At 38.0% G+C, this 20,062-nt stretch overlaps 1 protein-coding gene across 2 annotated transcripts in view; it reads left to right on the forward strand.

The window, feature by feature from the left end:
* klf7a (Kruppel like factor 7a) overlaps window positions 1–19,651 on the forward strand; it is a 56,852-nt gene extending 37,201 nt beyond the window's left edge. The window contains exons 3-4 of one of the 2 annotated variants that reach the window (XM_055206127.2): window positions 2,592–2,715; window positions 14,146–19,651. In XM_055206127.2, the coding sequence (XP_055062102.2) occupies window positions 2,592–2,715; window positions 14,146–14,197 (176 nt within the window). In that variant the 3' untranslated portion in view covers window positions 14,198–19,651. The remainder of the gene's footprint in view (window positions 1–2,591; window positions 2,716–14,145) is intronic. The other variant, XM_055206128.2, reaches the window with a different exon arrangement.
* The last annotated feature ends 411 nt before the right edge of the window (window positions 19,652–20,062 follow it).

Below are 20,062 nucleotides of genomic sequence, written 5' to 3' on the forward strand. Positions count from 1 at the left end.
GGAGCGGATCCCCAGCGCTCAGAACTTAAACATACCGCATGCTAACGGCTCCCGTGTGACACATTCAAAAATATTTTAGGTATATTTATTATGACGTGAGGATTAGACTGGAAAAAGGACTTTTAGCAGGTGGAAACCAAGTGGCTCAATTGGTGGAACATTGCTTGTGCACCGTAAAGGTCATGGGTTCGATTTCCAGCGAACACACATACTGATAAAATCCATAGATTAAATGCACAACAAGTCATGTAAGCGTAAGTCGAATTCAAAAGGGCAAGAAACTAAATACAGCGGGTAAGCAACATCTATTCAAGATACATTCTCTGAACACAATTCCTATATGTCTCTTATTTTAATGTTTGTAGAAACGTGTTTATTTACTCAAAAATCTACATGAATATACAAAAAGACTTAAACCTCCCTGTTCATTGCCCTCTCATTGGTACTAAAATAGGATCAATATTTGCCATAATCTTCTCCAGCAATTTCCATGTTGCGTTTGTCAACGAATAAAGCAAGCACTGTCATTTCCGACGGCGAAAAGATTCACCAGTTTATTTGCAATTAGCGAAATCCTATTTTTGAGGCGTTATTACCTCGAAAAACCCTGCAATTGAGATTTGTAAAGAAAATGAAAGGAGTGAATGGAAATGACATTGCCCTCTGGAGCGTTTTATGAATGGCGAATGAGATAAGACAGTTTTCGGGAGGAGGTGAAGAGAGGAAACTTGTGACAATCATTTCCACTTTGCCTCTCGCTTTAAGATCCATTATAACAAAGTCTGATTTGGAAAACTTGGAGAGCGGTGATGGGCAGAAAATGGCTTTTCGCCGGTTGCGGGCATCAGCTCCCGAGCTCATAATGACTCTCCCTGTCTCCAGTTTAACTGAGAAAATGTAATTAACTGAGACTCAGGCACCTGTAAGGCTGCTCGGAGAGAGAGATGGAGAGAGCGAGTGCGTGTATGTGTGATGGGGGTGGGGAGTTGCCAGGCAACTGGTGCGTCTCCGAATGGGACTCTATAATTGGGAATGATTCCTCGGTATCGCCGCTGGTTTCGGCTTACACCGCTAGCCTTGTCCGTGCGCTTTCTATCATGCATGCACAGATATCTACTTGTACATACATGTATCATGTAACATCCTGGTTGCCAGGCAACTGCATCCTCCCCTGCCAGTATGAGCCGTAATTGGCTGGTGGCACAGAGGGACAGACGATGCCAGATCGAGCCGGCTTCACTGCTGCCTCCTACGTTACGCTCCTGGCCGGTTGCTAGGCGACAAACTCCAGCATCCATGCCTCCCTGACTTATAATTGGCTGGTGCTGCGGTCGTAGTGAGCACAGGTCTAAACCTGTCCTGCTTAATGTGACTGGGTTAAAGTGTGTACGTGTGTGGGAAAGACTAATGAAATTTATCACTCGAAAGTGATTTTTTTTTATAAAATGGTGGCCCTCGAGGAAATAGATTTTTTGATCTAATGGTCTCTTGGTCAAACATCTTACCTCCATAATGGAAGTAAAACAGGACATTCATCTAGGATGCATTTTAATTTTGATTGGACTGTGAAAATCTTGCCGGGAGCCACATGTGAACGCAAGTTGCCAAAAAAAACTGAGGTTTGTCAGTTGTTTCTCCAAGTCAGCAACGAGATTAAATAGAGACCGTATGAAAAAAACAGAAAAAAGATTTTCAGAAGAGCACTTAAACTGTTTACTTAAATTACCAGTTCTCATCAAATCATCTCCAAAATAAATGACGTGAGCTTTAATTTTACATTGTATTAATCCAACTAACTATATGCCAACTTTTGTCTTATTTGCATGTATTTTAATGATAAAGATTCGCAAGCCTACCTAATATATAACATAACTTCTGAGCAGTACAATTTTACTCATTGCACTGCGATAAAACCATTTCTGCATATGAACTTGAAGTTGCGTATGAAGAAGTTAATGCAATACATTTTTCATTTTAAATATCAATCATTCACATCCACAGAAAATTCAAACTGCGTTTTGAAAAGTTTACCAGTTTTCGATTTACAGTCAGGTCAAAGCCCCAGTCTCGTTTCGGCAGATTTGTGCATATCACAAACAGTGGCGACAGGGCCAGCTGGTTGACAGTAAATATGAGGTTCCTCTCCATTACCCATCATTACGACTCCAATTATCACCTCACTCAGAGATCCAAATAAACTCTGCCTGCCCCCCATTCATACGGTACATCCGGTGGCGCTAATGAACAAGCTACCCGATTCCTACGCATCACAGCGGCTCCCATCCGCGACGAAAAATATACAACGCGGAAAATGGGAACGCATTCCCTCCCATCTGTTTAACCCAGTAAGAGCTCACTGGAAGCTTGTGGAGTGCGAGTTAGTTTGGTCCGACAGCTGTGCGCCCTAATGAAGATCATGTATTTCATAAACTCCAATTGTGTCAACGCTCTTCTGATAGGCTAATCAACTTAAAACAAATGAATTAGACGGCTGGCTGGACCACGTCGTTGATTTCAAGGCTCCTTGGGGACGGCAGCGTGTTTTATTTTGGTGTGTGTAATCTGTAGGTTTGTTTGTGTGTCTGCTTCAGGAGAGAAGCCGTACAAGTGCTCATGGGAAGGCTGCGAGTGGCGTTTCGCGAGGAGCGACGAACTGACGAGGCATTATCGCAAACACACCGGCGCCAAGCCTTTCAAGTGCAATCACTGCGACAGGTGAGGTTCAAACATTGACTTTTTTGGTAGTAAGGAATAGCCGTCATAGGTTAACTTTAGACCTGATGTAGTCCGGGTATGAGTAACCCAATTCTAGCCGAAATAAACTTAAATTTGGTTACATGTCGTTTTTGCCAAAGTAAGTGGTGAGATGTATGATGTAAGCAAAGTGATTACGAGGTTTATTTTTGGGCTATTTTTTACTGACAGCCCTTGTTTTAGACATCTAGACATCTGGGCTTTGAATTGTGATTAAACCACATTTAATGCATTTTAATTGATGTAAAATTACTATATTCGCAGTCTTTAACCAAATATTTATTTAGAGACACAATATTAGTACTTGTCACCCCGCAGGACATTTCCTGTGTGGATTTACACATACATGTTTATGTACAGTGGTCCCAAAACATATTTGAACAGTTTAGCCACTTAAAACATTTATTTTGCAATAAAAAACAACATGATCTCATGGAAGTCGTGTTTTTGTGTCAATGGCATAAAATTCAGCTTTTTTACGTGCCTTGAGCATGAATGTCTTTTTCGCACGGATTTCTATAAATAGTTTCTCGTATCCGTGGCACGACTATCTTTTTATTGTCATTATATGTATTGTTTTCTCACCCCCCCCCCCCCCCCCTATTTTTAAATCATTGTCGATTGGGGTTAGATTTGGGTTTGGGTTAGGATGTACTTTTATGTATTGGTTTCTACATGTTTTTCTTCTGCTTTTAAAACTATTCTTGCCTGGAGTTGGGGTTAGAGTTGGGGTTTGGATGTCTAAAAATGTAACAGAAAGTGATTCTAACCCCAACCCCAAGTGAAAATGGTAAGAAAATAGGAAAAAACAATAAGAATACAATACATAAAATGCCACGAAAAAGAAAGTCGTGCCACGGACACCAAGTATTTAGCGTGAATATAAAACGACTTTATATGAGATCAGTCTGATAAAAACTGCTTGATAGACTTTAATTATAAAACAACAGATATAGTCTTAAAACTGATGACAAAAAGTGTTTTGTTACTTTCTGGTTGTCTAATTATTTGGAACATGCATTGATATGGTGATCCACACCTGTGGTTACTCTGCTAGGACACCTGTGTCAACTTTAGGGGAACAGACTTCATACATCCCCTTAAAATCAACTTTACATTATTTGTTTAAAAGTAAATGAAAAATATCTGTTCTGAAGAACGAAGCTAACATCATTTGTTCACTGATGCTATTTTTTTACCTATGCAACAAATGTAATACATTAAAGGTCACAAAAATGTTGATGCAAAAAACATTTATCTCCATTGTTGTTCCCTAATATGGATTTAAATTACTGTTTCATTAGAGAAAGATCATTTTTATTATTGCAAACACTAGAGCTGAGCGAGAAATAAAATGTCAACCGTAGCAGATTTGTCTGTTCCATGTAGAAATGTAAATAAGTGGGCGTTGCTAACTTAGCGCACCTGTATGTGTGACAGAGAAATGTGAAATAATCTACACATTAAAAAATCCACAAAGAAAAGATCAATATAATCTGTAATTTCATAATAAGTGCAAGTAAATCAACCATGTCTCTCTCTCTCTCTCTCTCTCTCAAGTACGATTTGTTGCCTGTATCCGTTTTTTTTTTTTTTGACAATTCAATTCAATTTTATTTATATAGCGCTTTTCACAATTTGGTAATTGTATCAAAGCAGCTTTACATAATAGATGCAGTGAAAAGCACAGAAAATCGACAGATAGCACAACATAATACACGATAGCACAAGCAGCTAAATTTGCTGCGGCTATAAATCAACATTATAAGCGAACGTATTACTAATGTAACGTATAGAAGGTAAGCCCAAGAAGGCTGCCTCCCCGGGTTGAAAAAACCCCTAGGAGAAAAAAACCCGGATTTTAAGCCGGGGAAGTAAAAAAAAGTCCTAGGAGGGAAAAACCCTTGGGAGATATATATATATACATATATATACATTGAAATGGATAAGGAGACTAAGCGGAGATTAAGCGGGTTCTGCCAGTGGTCATTGGTCACGCATCAGCTGGACATCACGTTGAAGAACAGCCAGTAGATCAGAGGATCTGTTTGTCTCATTGTCCTCGGGATCGAGGACATCATCTTTTAAAAGCAACTTGTATCCAAAATCTGCATTTACACTTAATACTTGACAAAACAATTCAAGTTAGACATACTGACCCAGAACATCTTAAACCACAGATGAAGTAAAATGTCACGATATGCAGTGGACACAGACAATGATTTTACAAGATCATAGAGCTTAATATCTGTAACAAGACATTAACAATACTCCACTAAGTGGAGCATTTTGCTATATTCAGATGGCTACATAACACCGTTAATAGTTGTAAAGTTTTCTGAACTAAAGCAAGATGAGACAAAACCGCGGTTAAATCATACGCTGCTGGAGCAATGTGACACACCGTTTGCTCATAATACAAACATCTTTAAAAAGAAAGACGAGAAATAGGCAGAAATAGAAAGTAAAGAGCGACAAGACCTTAAAAGTTCAATGCATTCACACATTAACACTAACTTGAATTTGGTTTAAAACTGTGGTAAGCATTTAGTTAACTAGAGTTATAAGCTGCCAATGCCAAATTCCTACACATTTGTGTATAACAAAAACAACTATGTAAATATAATGCTGAGAAACATATACTGTGAAATATATCATTACCATAATAATACCATACTTTTTTTATTATTTTATACTAAAAAAATATGTGGGTTATACTGCCCACCCCTAGCAAACACATATCAGTGCTCACTCCAAATCAATTATATCAGTTTTATTTACATCATGTAAATTCTAGCATCTATAAGGAATTATTCACCATCCCTTTTTCAATCTGACTTACATTGGAAACATTACAAAATCTAACACAGGTGTCCTGGGTCTAAAAATGTGATGAATACTCACAAATAGTTTTACTTTGTAATCTCTATCTAAGATCATCCACCTGTCACCTGTGCCCGGTGGATTTAGCAGTGGGATTAAAAACATCTGCTATTTAACAATGCTTTCCTTATGCTAGCTCAGGTCTCATAAATAAGATTGCAAGTTAAAAATGAGTGATAGTTAGTGCTAGTAATAAACACTGATGGCTTGTTTCTGAGAGTTACTGTATAACAAGAAGACAGGAGAGTGAGTGAGTGAGTGATTGAGTGAGTGAGTGAGTGAGTGAGTGAGTGAGTGAGTGAGTGAGTGAGTGAGAGAGAGAGAGAGAGAGAGAGAGAGAGAGAAAGGATAGCATGTGTCTGCAGTGAGGAAATGTCCACTGAGGAAATCAATAAGCAAGCATCATTTAAACCATTACTGTAGCTGAATGATATAAAACAGTTCAGCATCTGCGAACGCCTCTTGTCCAACAGATTCAAGGACTGTAACTCTGGGTTCACACCAGCCGCGTTTGAGGCGCCAAATTTGCATCTAGTTTGCGCCTTGAACATTTTGAGGTTACTCGATTCATTCGCACATGTAACCCGCACGTGAAATTGTAGTCATCGAGACATTAACGCGGACAATTGGCGTCATGGGAAGGCATCATAGTTAATGCGGTGCGTTTTCCGCCAAAGTTCAAATTTTTCAATTTGCACGTTTCCTGCGGCACCGCTCAATTCGCGCCATTTGCACGAACTAGACGCGCGAATGAGGCTGAATCGCGTCTACCGCGCTGCACTAAACGCATCACCCGCGCCGCGAGACCTCCAGACACGCGTCTTCATATTGACTTAACATTCAAATCACTCGCGCTTGACGCCTCTTCCACGGCTGGTGTGAACGCATCATAACTGTCACATTAAGAGACAATATAAAATTATTTTTGCGAATATTTCTCAAAAATGAGGACCTTAAAGGAGCAGTTTACCCAAATACTTCTTATAATTTACTCATCCTCATGTCATCCCAAATGTATAAAATGAATTTCTTAGAGTCGCCATGAAACAGAAGTTGCGATTTTCTTATTTTCCCTGTGGTGACGTATATCCAAGTGAAACGCTTCTGAAATTAAAAAAGGTGGGGCTGGACTTGAATGGATTTAGCTGTAGGATAAAAAACATCTGCTATTTAACAATGCTTTCCTTATGCCAGCTCAGGCCTCATAAATAAGATTACAAGTTAAAAATGGTGAGTGATGTAGTTAAAGTTTTTTGCATCTGTACTCATATTAGTGTTAGTGCTAGTAATAAACACTGATGGCTTGTTTCTGAGAGTTACTGTATAACAAGAAGACAGGAGAGTGAGTGAGAGAGAGAGAGAGAGAGAGAGAGAGAGAGAGAGAGAGAGAGAGAGAGAGAGAGAGAGAGAGAGAGAGAAAGGATAGCATGTGTCTGCAGTGAGGAAATGTCCACTGAGGAATTCAATAAGCAAGCATCATTTAAACCATTACTGTAGCTGAATGATATAAAACAGTTCAGCATCTGCGAACGCCTCTTGTCCAACAGATTCAAGGACTGTAACTCTGGGTTCACACCAGCCGCGTTTGAGGCGCCAAATTCGCGTCTAGTTTGCGGCTTGAACATTTTGAGTTTACTCGCTTCATTGGCACATGAAAGCCGCACGTGAAATTCTAGTCATCGAGACATTAACGCGGACAATTGGCGTCATGGGAAGGCATCATAGTTAATGCGGTGCGTTTTCCGCCAAAGTTCAAATTTTTCAATTTGCGCGTTTCCTGCGGCACCGCTCAATTCGCGCCATTTGCACGAACTAGACGCGCGAATGAGGCTGAATCGCGTCTACCGCGCTGCACTAAACGCATCACCCGCGCCGCGAGACCTCCAGACACGCGTCTTCATATTGACTTAACATTCAAATCACTCGTGCTTGACGCCTCTTCCACGGCTGGTGTGAACGCAGCATAACTGTCCCATTAAGAGACAATATAAAATTATTTTTGCTAATATTTCTCAAAAATGAGGACCTTAAAGGAGCAGTTTACACAAATACTTCTTATAATTTACTCATCCTCATGTCATCCCAAATGTATAAAATTTATTTCTTAAAGTCGCCATGAAACGGAAGTTGCGATTTTCTTATTTTCCCTGTGGTGACGTATATCCAAGTGAAACGCTTCTGAAATTAAAAAAGGTAGGGCTGGACTTGAATGGATTTAGCTGTAGGATAAAAAACATCTGCTATTTAACAATGCTTTCCTTATGCCAGCTCAGGTTTCATAAATAAGATTACAAGTTAAAAATGGTGAGTGATGTAGTTAAAGTTTTTTGCATCTGTACTCATATTAGTGTTAGTGCTAGTAATAAACACTGATGGCTTGTTTCTGAGAGTTACTGTATAACAAGAAGACAGGAGAGTGAGTGAGAGAGAGAGAGAGAGAGAGAGAGAGAGAGAGAAAGGATAGCATGTGTCTGCAGTGAGGAAATGTCCACTGAGGAAATCAATAACCAAGCATCATTTAAACCATTACTGTAGCTGAATGATATAAAACAGTTCAGCATCTGCGAACGCCTCTTGTCCAACAGATTCAAGGACTGTAACTCTGTGTTCACACCAGGCATGTTTGAGGCGTCAAATTCGCGTCAACCGCATCAAGTTTGCTGCTTGAACATTTTGAGTTTACTCGCTTTATTAACGCACAAAATTCTAGTCATTGAAACAATCACGCGGAAATTCGCGTCATGGGAGGGGCTTCCGCCACTCTGCTCGCTTCCTGTAATCACGTCACTTCTAGTGCAAGCTCCTGATTGGTTAACGGCGCACGTTTTTCCGCCAAAGTTCACATTTTTCAACTTGCGCATTTCCTGCGGCAACGCTCAATTCGCGCCATGAGGCGGAATCGCGCCTACCGCGCCGCACTAAACGCCTCATTTGCGCCGCGAGATCTCCAGACCCGCGTCAACGCATCTTCACATTGACTTAACATTGAAATCACTCGCGCTTTACACCTCTACCACGGCTGGTGTGAACGCAGCATAACTGTTACATTAAGAGACAATATAAAATTATTTTTGCGAATATTTCTCAAAAATGAGGACCTTAAAGGAGCAGTTTACCCAAATACTTCTCATAATTTACTCATCCCAGATGTATAAGACTTACTTTCTTCAAGTCGCCATGAAACGGAAGCAGCGATTGTGTTATTTCCCCTGTGGTGACGTATATCCAAGTGAAACGGTTTCTGAAATAAAAAAGGTAGGGCTGGACTTGAATTCGTACATCGACAACTGATTGGATCATTTGATCTTGGGTCATGTTGCTATTAGCTAATCGCGCAATCTTTTCCCGGACCCCGCACACCTGCTATACCATATGACCGGAAGTAAAGAGAGATCGTTTCAAAGAGGGGAGAAGATTTGCCTTTTTTATTAAGAATTATAAGGGCACATGAATAAAAAAATGAAGCTCATTTGTAAAAAAAAAAAACACAATATTCCGAAACAAATTAGTTTTTATTTCAATTTCATTTCAATTTTATGTATAACACAAACAAATAATTTAATATTAAATGCCATAATGTAACCTCCTCATAACTTGGTGAAGCTCCTGAAAGCACATTCAACTATCATTATTATACAGCTTGCTGGAATGCTTGATTCTGATTGGCCAGTCGCAACATTTGCAGGTTTGTTATTCCCAGATAACATACACACAAAACTAATAACACATGGTAGCCTGGATGCTGCAAGTCATTTTGACAGGTACAGTTTAGTATTACACGAAAATTATAATCATTTATGTTATTAAAAAACATATTTAAATTTACAAATGATTAAACCAAATAGTGTGTTTGTGACATTTGAATCAATGCTATTATTCACGCTATTATTTTACCTCATTTATGTCTGCTAAGGTGCCCGCTGAATTCCTAATTTTAAATGTACTTTTCAATTTTAAAAATCATCTTTTTAATCGAAATATTTTAGGGCTGCAACTAACGATTATTTTAATAATCGATTAATCTGTCGATTATTTTTCAATTAATCGATGAATCGGATAAAAAACAAGAAAAGCATTCTTTCCAACCCCTTATTCAAAACAGAACAAAAATCTTTAGAAATTACACAAACATGTTGCTCCTTGAACATACCTGAGCTGTTACAATAATAATAAAATAAAATAAAATAAAATAAAAATGGACTAACACACAAAAAATACACATGTATGCTTTACATCTGCCAAATATATAGACTTTTTTTATGATGCATTTCCCATCAAGAAGCCTCTCTTGATGGGATCAAAAAGATAGTAAATGAGTACACTAGAAATAAAGGTACAAAAGTTGTCACTGGACAGTACTCTTTCAAAAAGGTACACCTTTGTACCCCAAAAGTGCATATTAGTACTTCAAAAGTACATATTGGCAGTTCAAAGATACATATTTGTACCTAAATGGTACATATTAGGACTTTTTATAAAGGGTACTGCCCCAGTGACAGCTTTGTACCTTTATATTTGACTTCATGTGTTTTCTCTGATCAGATAGCTATCTCATTTGTTAAAACTGTTCTATTTACATTTGGCCACATACATGCGTCTTGTGAAAACGGAAAATGCTTCTTCTACTCCCGCGCAAAATGCAAATACACCATTCATTACTTCGCCTTAAAAAAATGTAAGACGATGTTTATGCAACAAAAGGCGGCACTTACTGTATGTTGGGCCGGGCATGCGCGTCTCCTTGCTTGGCAGTCGGCATGAGCTGGAGCGCGCAGGAAAGGGCAGCAGGAGAGTGATGGCACGATGATTTTACGTAAAGGTCCATGACGGGGAAAAGCGTTCATACAACTCCCTCTCAAAGTTTTATTTCATTGTTTAATATCAGTGGAGTTTGTCATTGGAGTTTTTTATTCGTTCTAGAAACTTTTTTTTACCCGCTGTCGTCGCTCCATAAAGCATAAGCGTGTCGTCTTTGTTTGTTTACCTCTTTGCCGGCTAACTTCCAGGTGACGCGCTTACGTTTGGGATGAGTAAAACACTGACATGTGGTTTTCCTCTACCTTTGCTGGTTTTTTTCATCTTTTCCCCGCCGCCCTGTCTTTTCTCCGCCCTGTCTATGAGCCGCCGAACTCTGCAAGCAACAGTGCGCGAGAGAGACCGACGCTGCGTCCCAAACAGCATACCTCCACACCATACAGTAGGCGAAAAGCACTACTTCTCATACTCTTTGCCTACCATATAGTATAGAAATAGGCTGCCTGGGACGCAGCACGAGTGTGTTCACTCCGCTCCGCGCTTAACTGAAGGGTTTATTTTTTTCTTTTTTTAAATTAAACATCTCTGCGTCACGCGACACGACGAATCGATAATGAAATTCGTTGCCAACACTTTTAGTAATCGATTTTTATCGATTTAATCGATTCGTTGTTGCAGCCCTAAAATATTTCACAAACTAAAATTATTTAGACATCCTAAGGCTACATATAAATCTATAGCTTCAATACACTGTGACATATAAACCAGTAATGTAGTGTTTTGTTACTGTAAAATCACCACTGGTTTAAATAACAGCTGAGCTACTGTCACAGCACTGAAAAATGAGTTTCTACTTTTAGTTTGTTACTCCCCAACTCTGGCCTACAAAATATCGGCATTTGGCAGTGTAGCAGATGACCTTTAAAAATCCCAACTAAAAATCATGTCTTAGATTTAGCTACAGCAGCTTATCACTAAACTGATTCAGGCTAGACTTAACAAAAGTGGCAGTGAAATCTTATAAAAGTTGCTTCATGCTAAATAACGTGCAACAACTTTTGCACTACAAGGCGAGGTTTTCATAAAACATCAAGTTTTCCACATTTCAATTCGGGCACAAAGCGAAGCAAGTTTCCGACAGATCTAGGCTTTCTTGTAGAAGATTTTCAATTTTGCCGCAATGCCTGCGAGACGGTTGCCTTCTGGTATTGACCGAGAGCTTCAACCTCTGAAGTGAATCTTAACTCATCTAGGCTTTGATGTATAAATAGGTCCTTCATGCTTGTTAGACTTGCGTTTCTCACTTTGAGCTCAGACCCTCCCACTCCCATCATCCTGACGGCTTGTACATCTTAGGGATTTTTTCTGCTGTTGTCAGGGGACCCCTGGATTACCATTACAATGATAATAGTTGACGGTAACATTGGAGAGCAGCATGCGAATGGGCTTCCTGCCTCGACCGAACAGTAAATACAGTAGAGCGAGACGCTAGACCTTACCCTCGGCCCTCGGGCCACTTCTTAATCCGTCCCGACCGTGTCCGGACCCCCTGTCAGGATAGAAGGCGGGGTTGCGGTAAAGGGTGGAGGTACACCAGCTGGTTTGGTGGCTTGATCTACCATCTGTCCAACTTTGCCAAAAAAAAACATCCCTTGATTTCCCTACTGGTGTACCCCCAATTCCACCAACAAACCTTAATTCCAGGACAGGTGAGATATGGCACAAACACATATGTCTCAGGGACAGATCAAGGCGGCAGACTTCTTAGTATTTTTGTCTTGTTTTCAGTAAAAATATCAAAAAAATCTTAAATTAAGATGCTTTTTCTTGATGACCAAAACGACCCAAGAAAATAAGTCTAGTTTATAGACCAAAAATATTAAATTTAAGCGAATTTGTGCATAAAACGAGCAAAAAAAAATGCCAATGGGGTATAAGCAATGTTTCTTGAATTTTTTCTTGAATTTAGTGTTTAAGAAAAATGTTCAAGATTTTTTTGCTTACCCCATTGGAAGATTTTTTTTTTGTTGCTTTTTTTATGAACAAAAATCACTTAAATTTGAATTCTTAGTATTTTTTTGTTTTGTTTTAAGTAAAAAATATCTAAAAATTAAATTAAGATGCTTTTTCTTGATGAGCAAAACGACCCAAGAAAATAAGTCTAGTTTTTAGACCAAAAATGTCAAATTTAAGTGATTTTGTGCATAAAACAAGCAAAAAGCCAACGGGAAAGCAAAAAAGTTTTGAACATTTTTTTAAACACTAAATTCAAGAAAAATTTGCTTACCCCATTTGCAGATTTTTTTTTGCTTGTTTTATGCACAAAATGACTTAAATTTGTTATTTTTGGTCTAACTACTAGACTTATTTTCTTGGGTCATTTTGCTCATCAAGAAAAAGCATCTTAATTTAAGAATTTTTTTGATATTTTTACTGAAAGCAAGACAAAAATACTAAGAAATTTTTTCTTGAAAATCATTTTTTACAGTGTAAAACAATCCTCATTGACACGGATCAAGAAAACAAAAAAAGTTTTTACTCTTGCGAGAGGTGATTTTTCAGTCAATTTGAAAAGAAATGTATCGCAAAAGTGCAATGGAAACAGTTTTTCGCATTTACATGATTAATTTACATGGTCAAGTTGACGCACATAATGTCTAATGTCTAGACTTTTGGAAGGACTTTTTAAAGTTTTCATCACACAACATCGATAATAGAAATTTGCAAAATAGTTTTTAGGGCTGCATGACATAAATGTGAATCACGTTTTTACTCCATGAAAAATGAGATCACGATTCTCTCACACGATTTTCAACAAAAACATTTATACATTTATTAAGTAAAAAAATTGCTACACAGGACTTTTAGTTATAATAAATTGCTGGACTCAAAAGTAACGATCTTAAAACAGTCTTAAGACTCTCTTTTCCTTATTTTAGACGCCTTAAAATGAATAAGTTAAAATCTGTAAGCTGGTAAACATAAACAATAAAATGTTAACATTAATAAATAAAAATAATAATTAAAATAAATTGCATGTGTGCTTTTTGTACACTCCAACTGGCCAACCTTAAAACTTTAAATGATCAACATTTTTAGGCTTCAGGGAGGAACGCAGGGCATTGTTGTAAAGTAAATACGTGAATGCAGCGTCTAAATACACTGAAAAAAATGATTCATTGAATTTAATCAATTATTTTAAGGTAAGTGGTTGCAATCAATTTATTTAAGCTACATTTAAACAAAAAAGATTAGTAACGTAAAATAAAATATAAAACTTTTGTTTAAATGTAGCTTAAATAAATTGATTGCAACCACTTACCTTAAAAAAATTGATTAAATTCAATGAATATTTTTTTTCAGTGTATAGAGAAATACTGTTTTGCAAATCATTTAGAAAGAAGATCGAATTTATGTATGAATCAAGATTGTGATTCTTTTTTTATTTGTTGCGCAGCTCTAAAAGTTTTCTAACAACATTCAGAAAATATCCCAAAAGTTTCACATAAACCTGTAATGGAAACCAGTTTACTTTCTGAAAATGCAATATGCGGGCAGATGACATCATCATTTTTACAAAGTTTTCAAAACGTTCAAACTTGTTCTTTTTAAGTCTAAAGCATAAAAAAGGACACTTTACAGAAAAAAAAATTAATTAAAGTTTAACTCAACATCTAAATGAAATCTTTGTGCAAGATTCAACAAGATCCTTCAGTCACGCATGTAGTCTCACCTTGTTTCTTCCATCTGCAGGTGTTTCTCTCGATCCGACCACTTGGCATTGCACATGAAGAGGCACATCTGAGGAGGAAGAGGCCAAAGGGTGAGGTGGAGGAAGAGACAGAGAGGAGGTAGAGGGAGAGAAAGAGAGAGAACGATTATAAGAAGGTACCGGATAAACCGCAGGCCGTTCGCCCAGCCCAACAGCGCAGGGCCCTCGAGAGACCGATAGAGGGCCACAACCAACTGACCGGCACGGGAGGCGCTTAAAAATGTCTCGAGGTTTGGTTAGCAAGATCTGAATCACGTCTGCTAACCACGTGGACGTTTATCTGATCAACTGTGCGGACTACACTTTATTAGGTATTTGCATACTATTTGAAACATCATTGACTGATTCAGTTTCTACTTCTACCATTTTCCTACATCTCCAAGATGATTCATTTTTGTCTATCTAGTTAGAGTGCATCTTATGCATACTATGACAGATTTTATATTATGGAAGTACACAAACCCAATTAAGATGCAGCTCCTTGGAAACTTTGGAGAGCATCAATCCGAAGAGACACGATTTATTTGTTTTTCCATTTTGAGCGAGGATTATCTTTCCACCTTGATCCCGCCACAGCCAAGATCAAGTGGAATGGAGAAAGCTGGCGACAAAGTGGAATCGTCTATTTTTCTGCTCAAATGTGAATCTGATTGGACGCAGCGGGTCTTACGTTCTTCGTGCGTGGACAAATCTCTCTCTTTCAAGTCCCCCCTGCCAACCAATAGCTGCGCAGCGACACTTTGTGACTTTTTATAAAGAAGAAAATAAGGCAGAGATCTTTTTGAACGGTGACTGGGTTATATATAATTCATAAGACATGTTTTGCGTTTCTCCTGTGGATGTGTACAAAACAGAAAAAAAAGGAAAAGAAATGGACCAAAAAGACCGCCACATGCACAAGGGAAGAACAGCGGATTCTACACTGGCATAGACGGCAATTGTGGGACTTCATTTCAAAACGCAAACTTTTAGTCACGATAAAAAGAAAAGCAAGGTTGTTGTTGCACACGTTTTGAGCATTCCTCAACATTATTTGAAACTTTCTCTCATAACCTCGATTACTTTGGGAATTTAGGACTAGCATGAAAGGAGAAAGCGCTGTGGTTTGTGTGCAAACTTCGCAATCGAATAAGACTTCCGTTACAATCAAGACGGCAGAGTTTTGCGCTCACAACATTTCGATTTTATAAACGTATCAAAATATGTGCATTTTACATCTGTCGGTTTAGTACAGATGGATAAAATCGTTTTAAGAAAGGTGTCCGTTGTGTGTTTTAATAGTTTACTGGCTCAACAGGTGATATTTTACACTTATAACACATCTGCATTTTCAGACTTCGTGGCGGAGTTTAGATGTTACCGATTTTTACTTTTTAAGTTACTGTCTGCCTTGTTTTGCAGGTTAAAATGGCTGTACACTTTGAAAATTGTATAGTAAAAGCAAGACTTAAATTACGTACAATCATCCATGGGATCAAGCACTTTTAAAGAAAAGTGTTATTGTAAGGTTGTTTGATTCTGGATGGCCCTGCAGCTATGCAATCATCGAATCAGCTGTACGGCTCAATCTGCCCACGACAGATCTAGCAAATATTTGTTTTTAAAGGAACAGTTCACCAAAAAATGCATTATTTACTCTCCTTTCATTCCAAACCTGATCTTTTAATCCTACGATGAAAATGTCAAAAGAAATCCACACAATTTGTGAGCTTTTCCAAGTCTTTTAAAGCCATGCAATAGCTTTGTGTGAGAAAGACCGAAATTTAATTTGCATGATGTGGCATACAAATATGGCACTTCAAGGCACTAAAGATGCTTGAAAACAAATTGACATCCAAACTCTTGTGTTTTCTCCATTTTGGGTGCTGTCTCGGGATGCAATCCCTTTAGTTCCCGTCAAACTCAATCATATTAAAGGGACACTTTACTTTTTGTGAAAATATGCTTATTTTTCAGCTCCCCTAGAGTTAAACATTTGATTTTTACAGTTTTGGAATCCATTCAGCCGATCTCCGGGTCTGGCGCTACCACTTTTAGCATAGCTTAGCATAATCCATCAAATCTGATTAGACCATTAGCATCGCGCCCAAAAAATAACAGAAGAGTTTCAATATTTTTCCTATTTAACTCATTCACCGCCAGCCTTTTTGAGAAAAGTTGCCCACCTGCATTTTTGTGATTTTAACAAAATTTTCACAAAATTCCTTGCAAGAAAAATTATTTCCTATAAATATATAAACATACAAATTATATCAAATTAAAGAACACACCCTCTGCTTTCAAACAAACAATAAACAAACAAACAAACAAACAAAATGGGGAAAAAACTTTCATTATATATTTACTTTTTCTACTTAATTTAACCATTGAAATATGGATATTTCTCATAAAAAATACAACATTTTGAGCAAAAAGCTTAAAAAATTGCGTTTTTGTAAAGGAATTCATGTTAGAGATCAGACTCGGAATGACTATCAAACATAAAGGCAGTTAAAATAAATCATTAAATCTTTTTAACTTCCGTTTTTGATAAATTCGGTATTACACTTTCACTTTGAAATTCGTCCAGAAAGGCATATTTATTAGTTAAATATTAACTCATAAATGACGAGATAACTCGTCAATGGCGGTGAATGAGTTAAAGGGACAATAAGTAGGATTTACCCCCATCTAGTGGTGAAATTGTATTTTGCATTCAAATGAACAGTGCTCTCTAGCGCCTCGCTTTTCCATATGCGTGTTGCAACTACGGTAGCCGTGTTATAATCACTGATCTCCTTGTCTGAGTTCCCGTGTTCTGAATGAAAACGGGTTGTGGAAACGCGTTGGTAGGCTACTTTTTGTCCCTTTCTGCTATTATAGTTTATCAGTATCGCGGAACGACATGGAAGCCTCCTTGGACTTACCCGTTCAATTAAAGTAAAGAGAAGAAATTCTAAGCTTACAAAGAAAAGTCAGATCACTGCCAGAGGTCATTTGACACCAACGATGACATATTTATGAATAAAGACATTGATTTTGATTAATAAAACACTTAAAACCCTACTTACTGTCCCTTTAAAACTTGACTCTTCTGTAGTTACATTGTGTACTAAGACCGATGGAAAATTAAAAGTTGCGATTTTCTATTAGCTATTGAAATTTAAAAGTTAAAAGAAGAATAAAAAAGTGTGTCCTTTTAAAATTAACATTGTCAACATTTTTCAAAAATTATAGCGAGTAAATGACTGAACATAATTTTGGGTGAACTGGCCCTTTAAGGACTCCAAGATCCTTTTACAGAATTTGTTGTGGCGTAAGCCAATCAGAATGTCAGTGAGGGGTCGGACAGTTGGACTTAGAGACCCATATTTGAAGAATAAATAGTAAATGAGCACAACCAACCTAGGTTTTAACTTTTTAACCATTGCAGACAACCCATACTGTATATAAACGATACGGCTAAGGGTTATTTTGATGCTTGGGAACACATAACGTACATCGAGGGTTTTTTAGACATATTTCAACAAATCAGTTCAAAATTAAATTATATCCGAAATCTTTACATAAAATAACACCCATTTGGCTCATTTTGACCACCCAGTCATCTGTCTATATCGTGCTTCTCGCTCGCTCACTTACGTGGACCAACGGGAGAAACATTTGACAGAAAGGCAGTATGGGTAATGAGAAATGAATTGGGCTCTCCCGGCAGCGGCCAGCCCTGGTCGCCCCCTCAATGGGGTGGAACGGAGTGGCACCACACTGGGGTCGCACACAGCGCTTATGCTGACCACGACATCTTATCACAACTGCCCGACACAGTCAATTTCACCCGTGTAGCCGGGTGTCGGCTAACCTCCTTCCCCGGAGCTCCGTGTGGAATAACAAAGACACGAGATGGGAGGAATCCGGGGCAGGCGAGCCGAGCATATGCACATAGTCTGCTTCCTGGAAGATTTCGACATGAAAAGCAACACTTAATGGACTAAATCACAATCTTTTCAAATTGTTGTCTAGTAAAAGCAAGCGAAACGTAATCATGGGCTATGCAGACAAAATGCGATTTTTGGTGATACCTCATACTAGAGACGATGCAAGAATTTTGTACGCTTAACTGTGATGCATAATTCAAATCAAATTTGAAACACCGAAGAGTTGCATAAAGCATTTATGAAGAACACGTCCAGGTCACATTTCAATCAAATAAAATGCTTTCGGTTTAATGATTATTTGGGAGACCACTACGATTTTTTGCTTTTTCGATGACAATAATGTACCGTAAAACACATTATTACGGTAATAAAGCAAATAATACAGCATGTAATTGTAATAACCATCAAGAACAATATGAATTCCGAAAACATAGTCATCTAAAGTATAATTTGGGATAAGTTTTGAACTTCAAACTGTGTATTAGGAGTATTTAGGGTTGAAGTGTCACCTGGACATGAGTGTAAAACCGCATTCATATAAAAAATCACGTTAAAGCTCATCATATATATGCATATGCTATCGTATACGTATATATGCTATTGCACCCGATCCATTGCAACTCATTGCGTTCGCTATTACTTTTCCTTCTGGATTTTTGAACGTTTGTTCACTTCGAGTGGATCGTTTTCTTAAATTCCCTCTTTAAAATCCTCCGGCAGGACCAATTAGGGACGTTACCTGGCAAAAAGCAGCTATGATTTCATCTTAATGGTCCACAGAGAGCTTGTTGTCTGCTCTTTTGGACTCGTTTTATGTGCACCGTCTTTAGTTTCTCTCGAGTGCGTGTAAACCTTCTGCCTTTCGCCCACTTCAACAGCAGCGACAACTTGCTGACCTCTTCGTGTGGGATAATGCAATTATTTGTAATTACCGACACACTCTTGCAGGTACATTTTTACAGAGTAAAATTACGGATTTACACCTTAAAGACCTGGCACAAGCCGAGACGCTGACGACAACGCAGGGAACATTAAATTAACGAGTTTGCTGCGGTTCCATGCAACGCGTACGGTTTAATATCTCGTGACGGTACAATTATTTGGTTTTACAGATTGGTAGCTTTACTGTTGTGTTTTACCCTTCCACTGCTCAAAACGCTGTGCTAAAAGCTTTCAAATAGATGGTATGATGACAATAAACAGAGTGGTTTCTGATGTTAGTCGCACTTGTAGTGTAGTTTCCCACATTTCCTGCTGTAAATTAACTCAAGATACGATCCGTAGGCTTCTTGCAGACATTTCACGCTTCCCACTTTGCTCCAATATTTATGCCGTTCTTTTTGTTTTATTTGTTTATTTGCTGTAAAAAGTGTTTGCATATATTATTTGTATTATACGATGTTAGTACGACAATGTTCTTTATTAAGGAAAAAGGAAAAAGAGTTTATTTTTGTTACTGGTTTGTTTCATAATTCTTTTTTAAATTGGTATTGTAATATATCTATGCAAGAACTGTTAAGTGAAGCATTTTTATTTAAGAATGTCATTATGTGTAATAAATGGTAGAATCTTATTGATCTTCTGCTTGTTATTTTGAAGTTAAAGCGCAGATGGTACAAGAAGGCTTTTTCAGATCTGTGCTAAAATACCGTATTTTTCGGTCTATACGCCGCGTTTTTTTTTCATATCTTGTGTGGTGCTGCGTCTTATAGTCAAGTGCGCCTTTTAAGTCAGTATGAAGTACTTTTGACATTTATGAGGCAAGAGACAACATTACCGTCTACAGCCGCGAGAGTCTGTATTTATGTAATTCGATGAATTCAGTGATGTGGAATGACGAGTATGCGAACTTCACGCTAGTTGTTCTGTAAATTTAGCCAATTCAACCTTCCAGGTAAGTTCTGTATGCTATGGTTTATCGTTAAAAAATAACTGATAATATTACTATAACGTACAGACACCTATTCAGCCTGCTGTTCTGTCT

Source organism: Misgurnus anguillicaudatus, chromosome 3 (genome assembly GCF_027580225.2).
Source record: "Misgurnus anguillicaudatus chromosome 3, ASM2758022v2, whole genome shotgun sequence".
Classification (NCBI taxonomy): domain Eukaryota; kingdom Metazoa; phylum Chordata; class Actinopteri; order Cypriniformes; family Cobitidae; genus Misgurnus; species Misgurnus anguillicaudatus.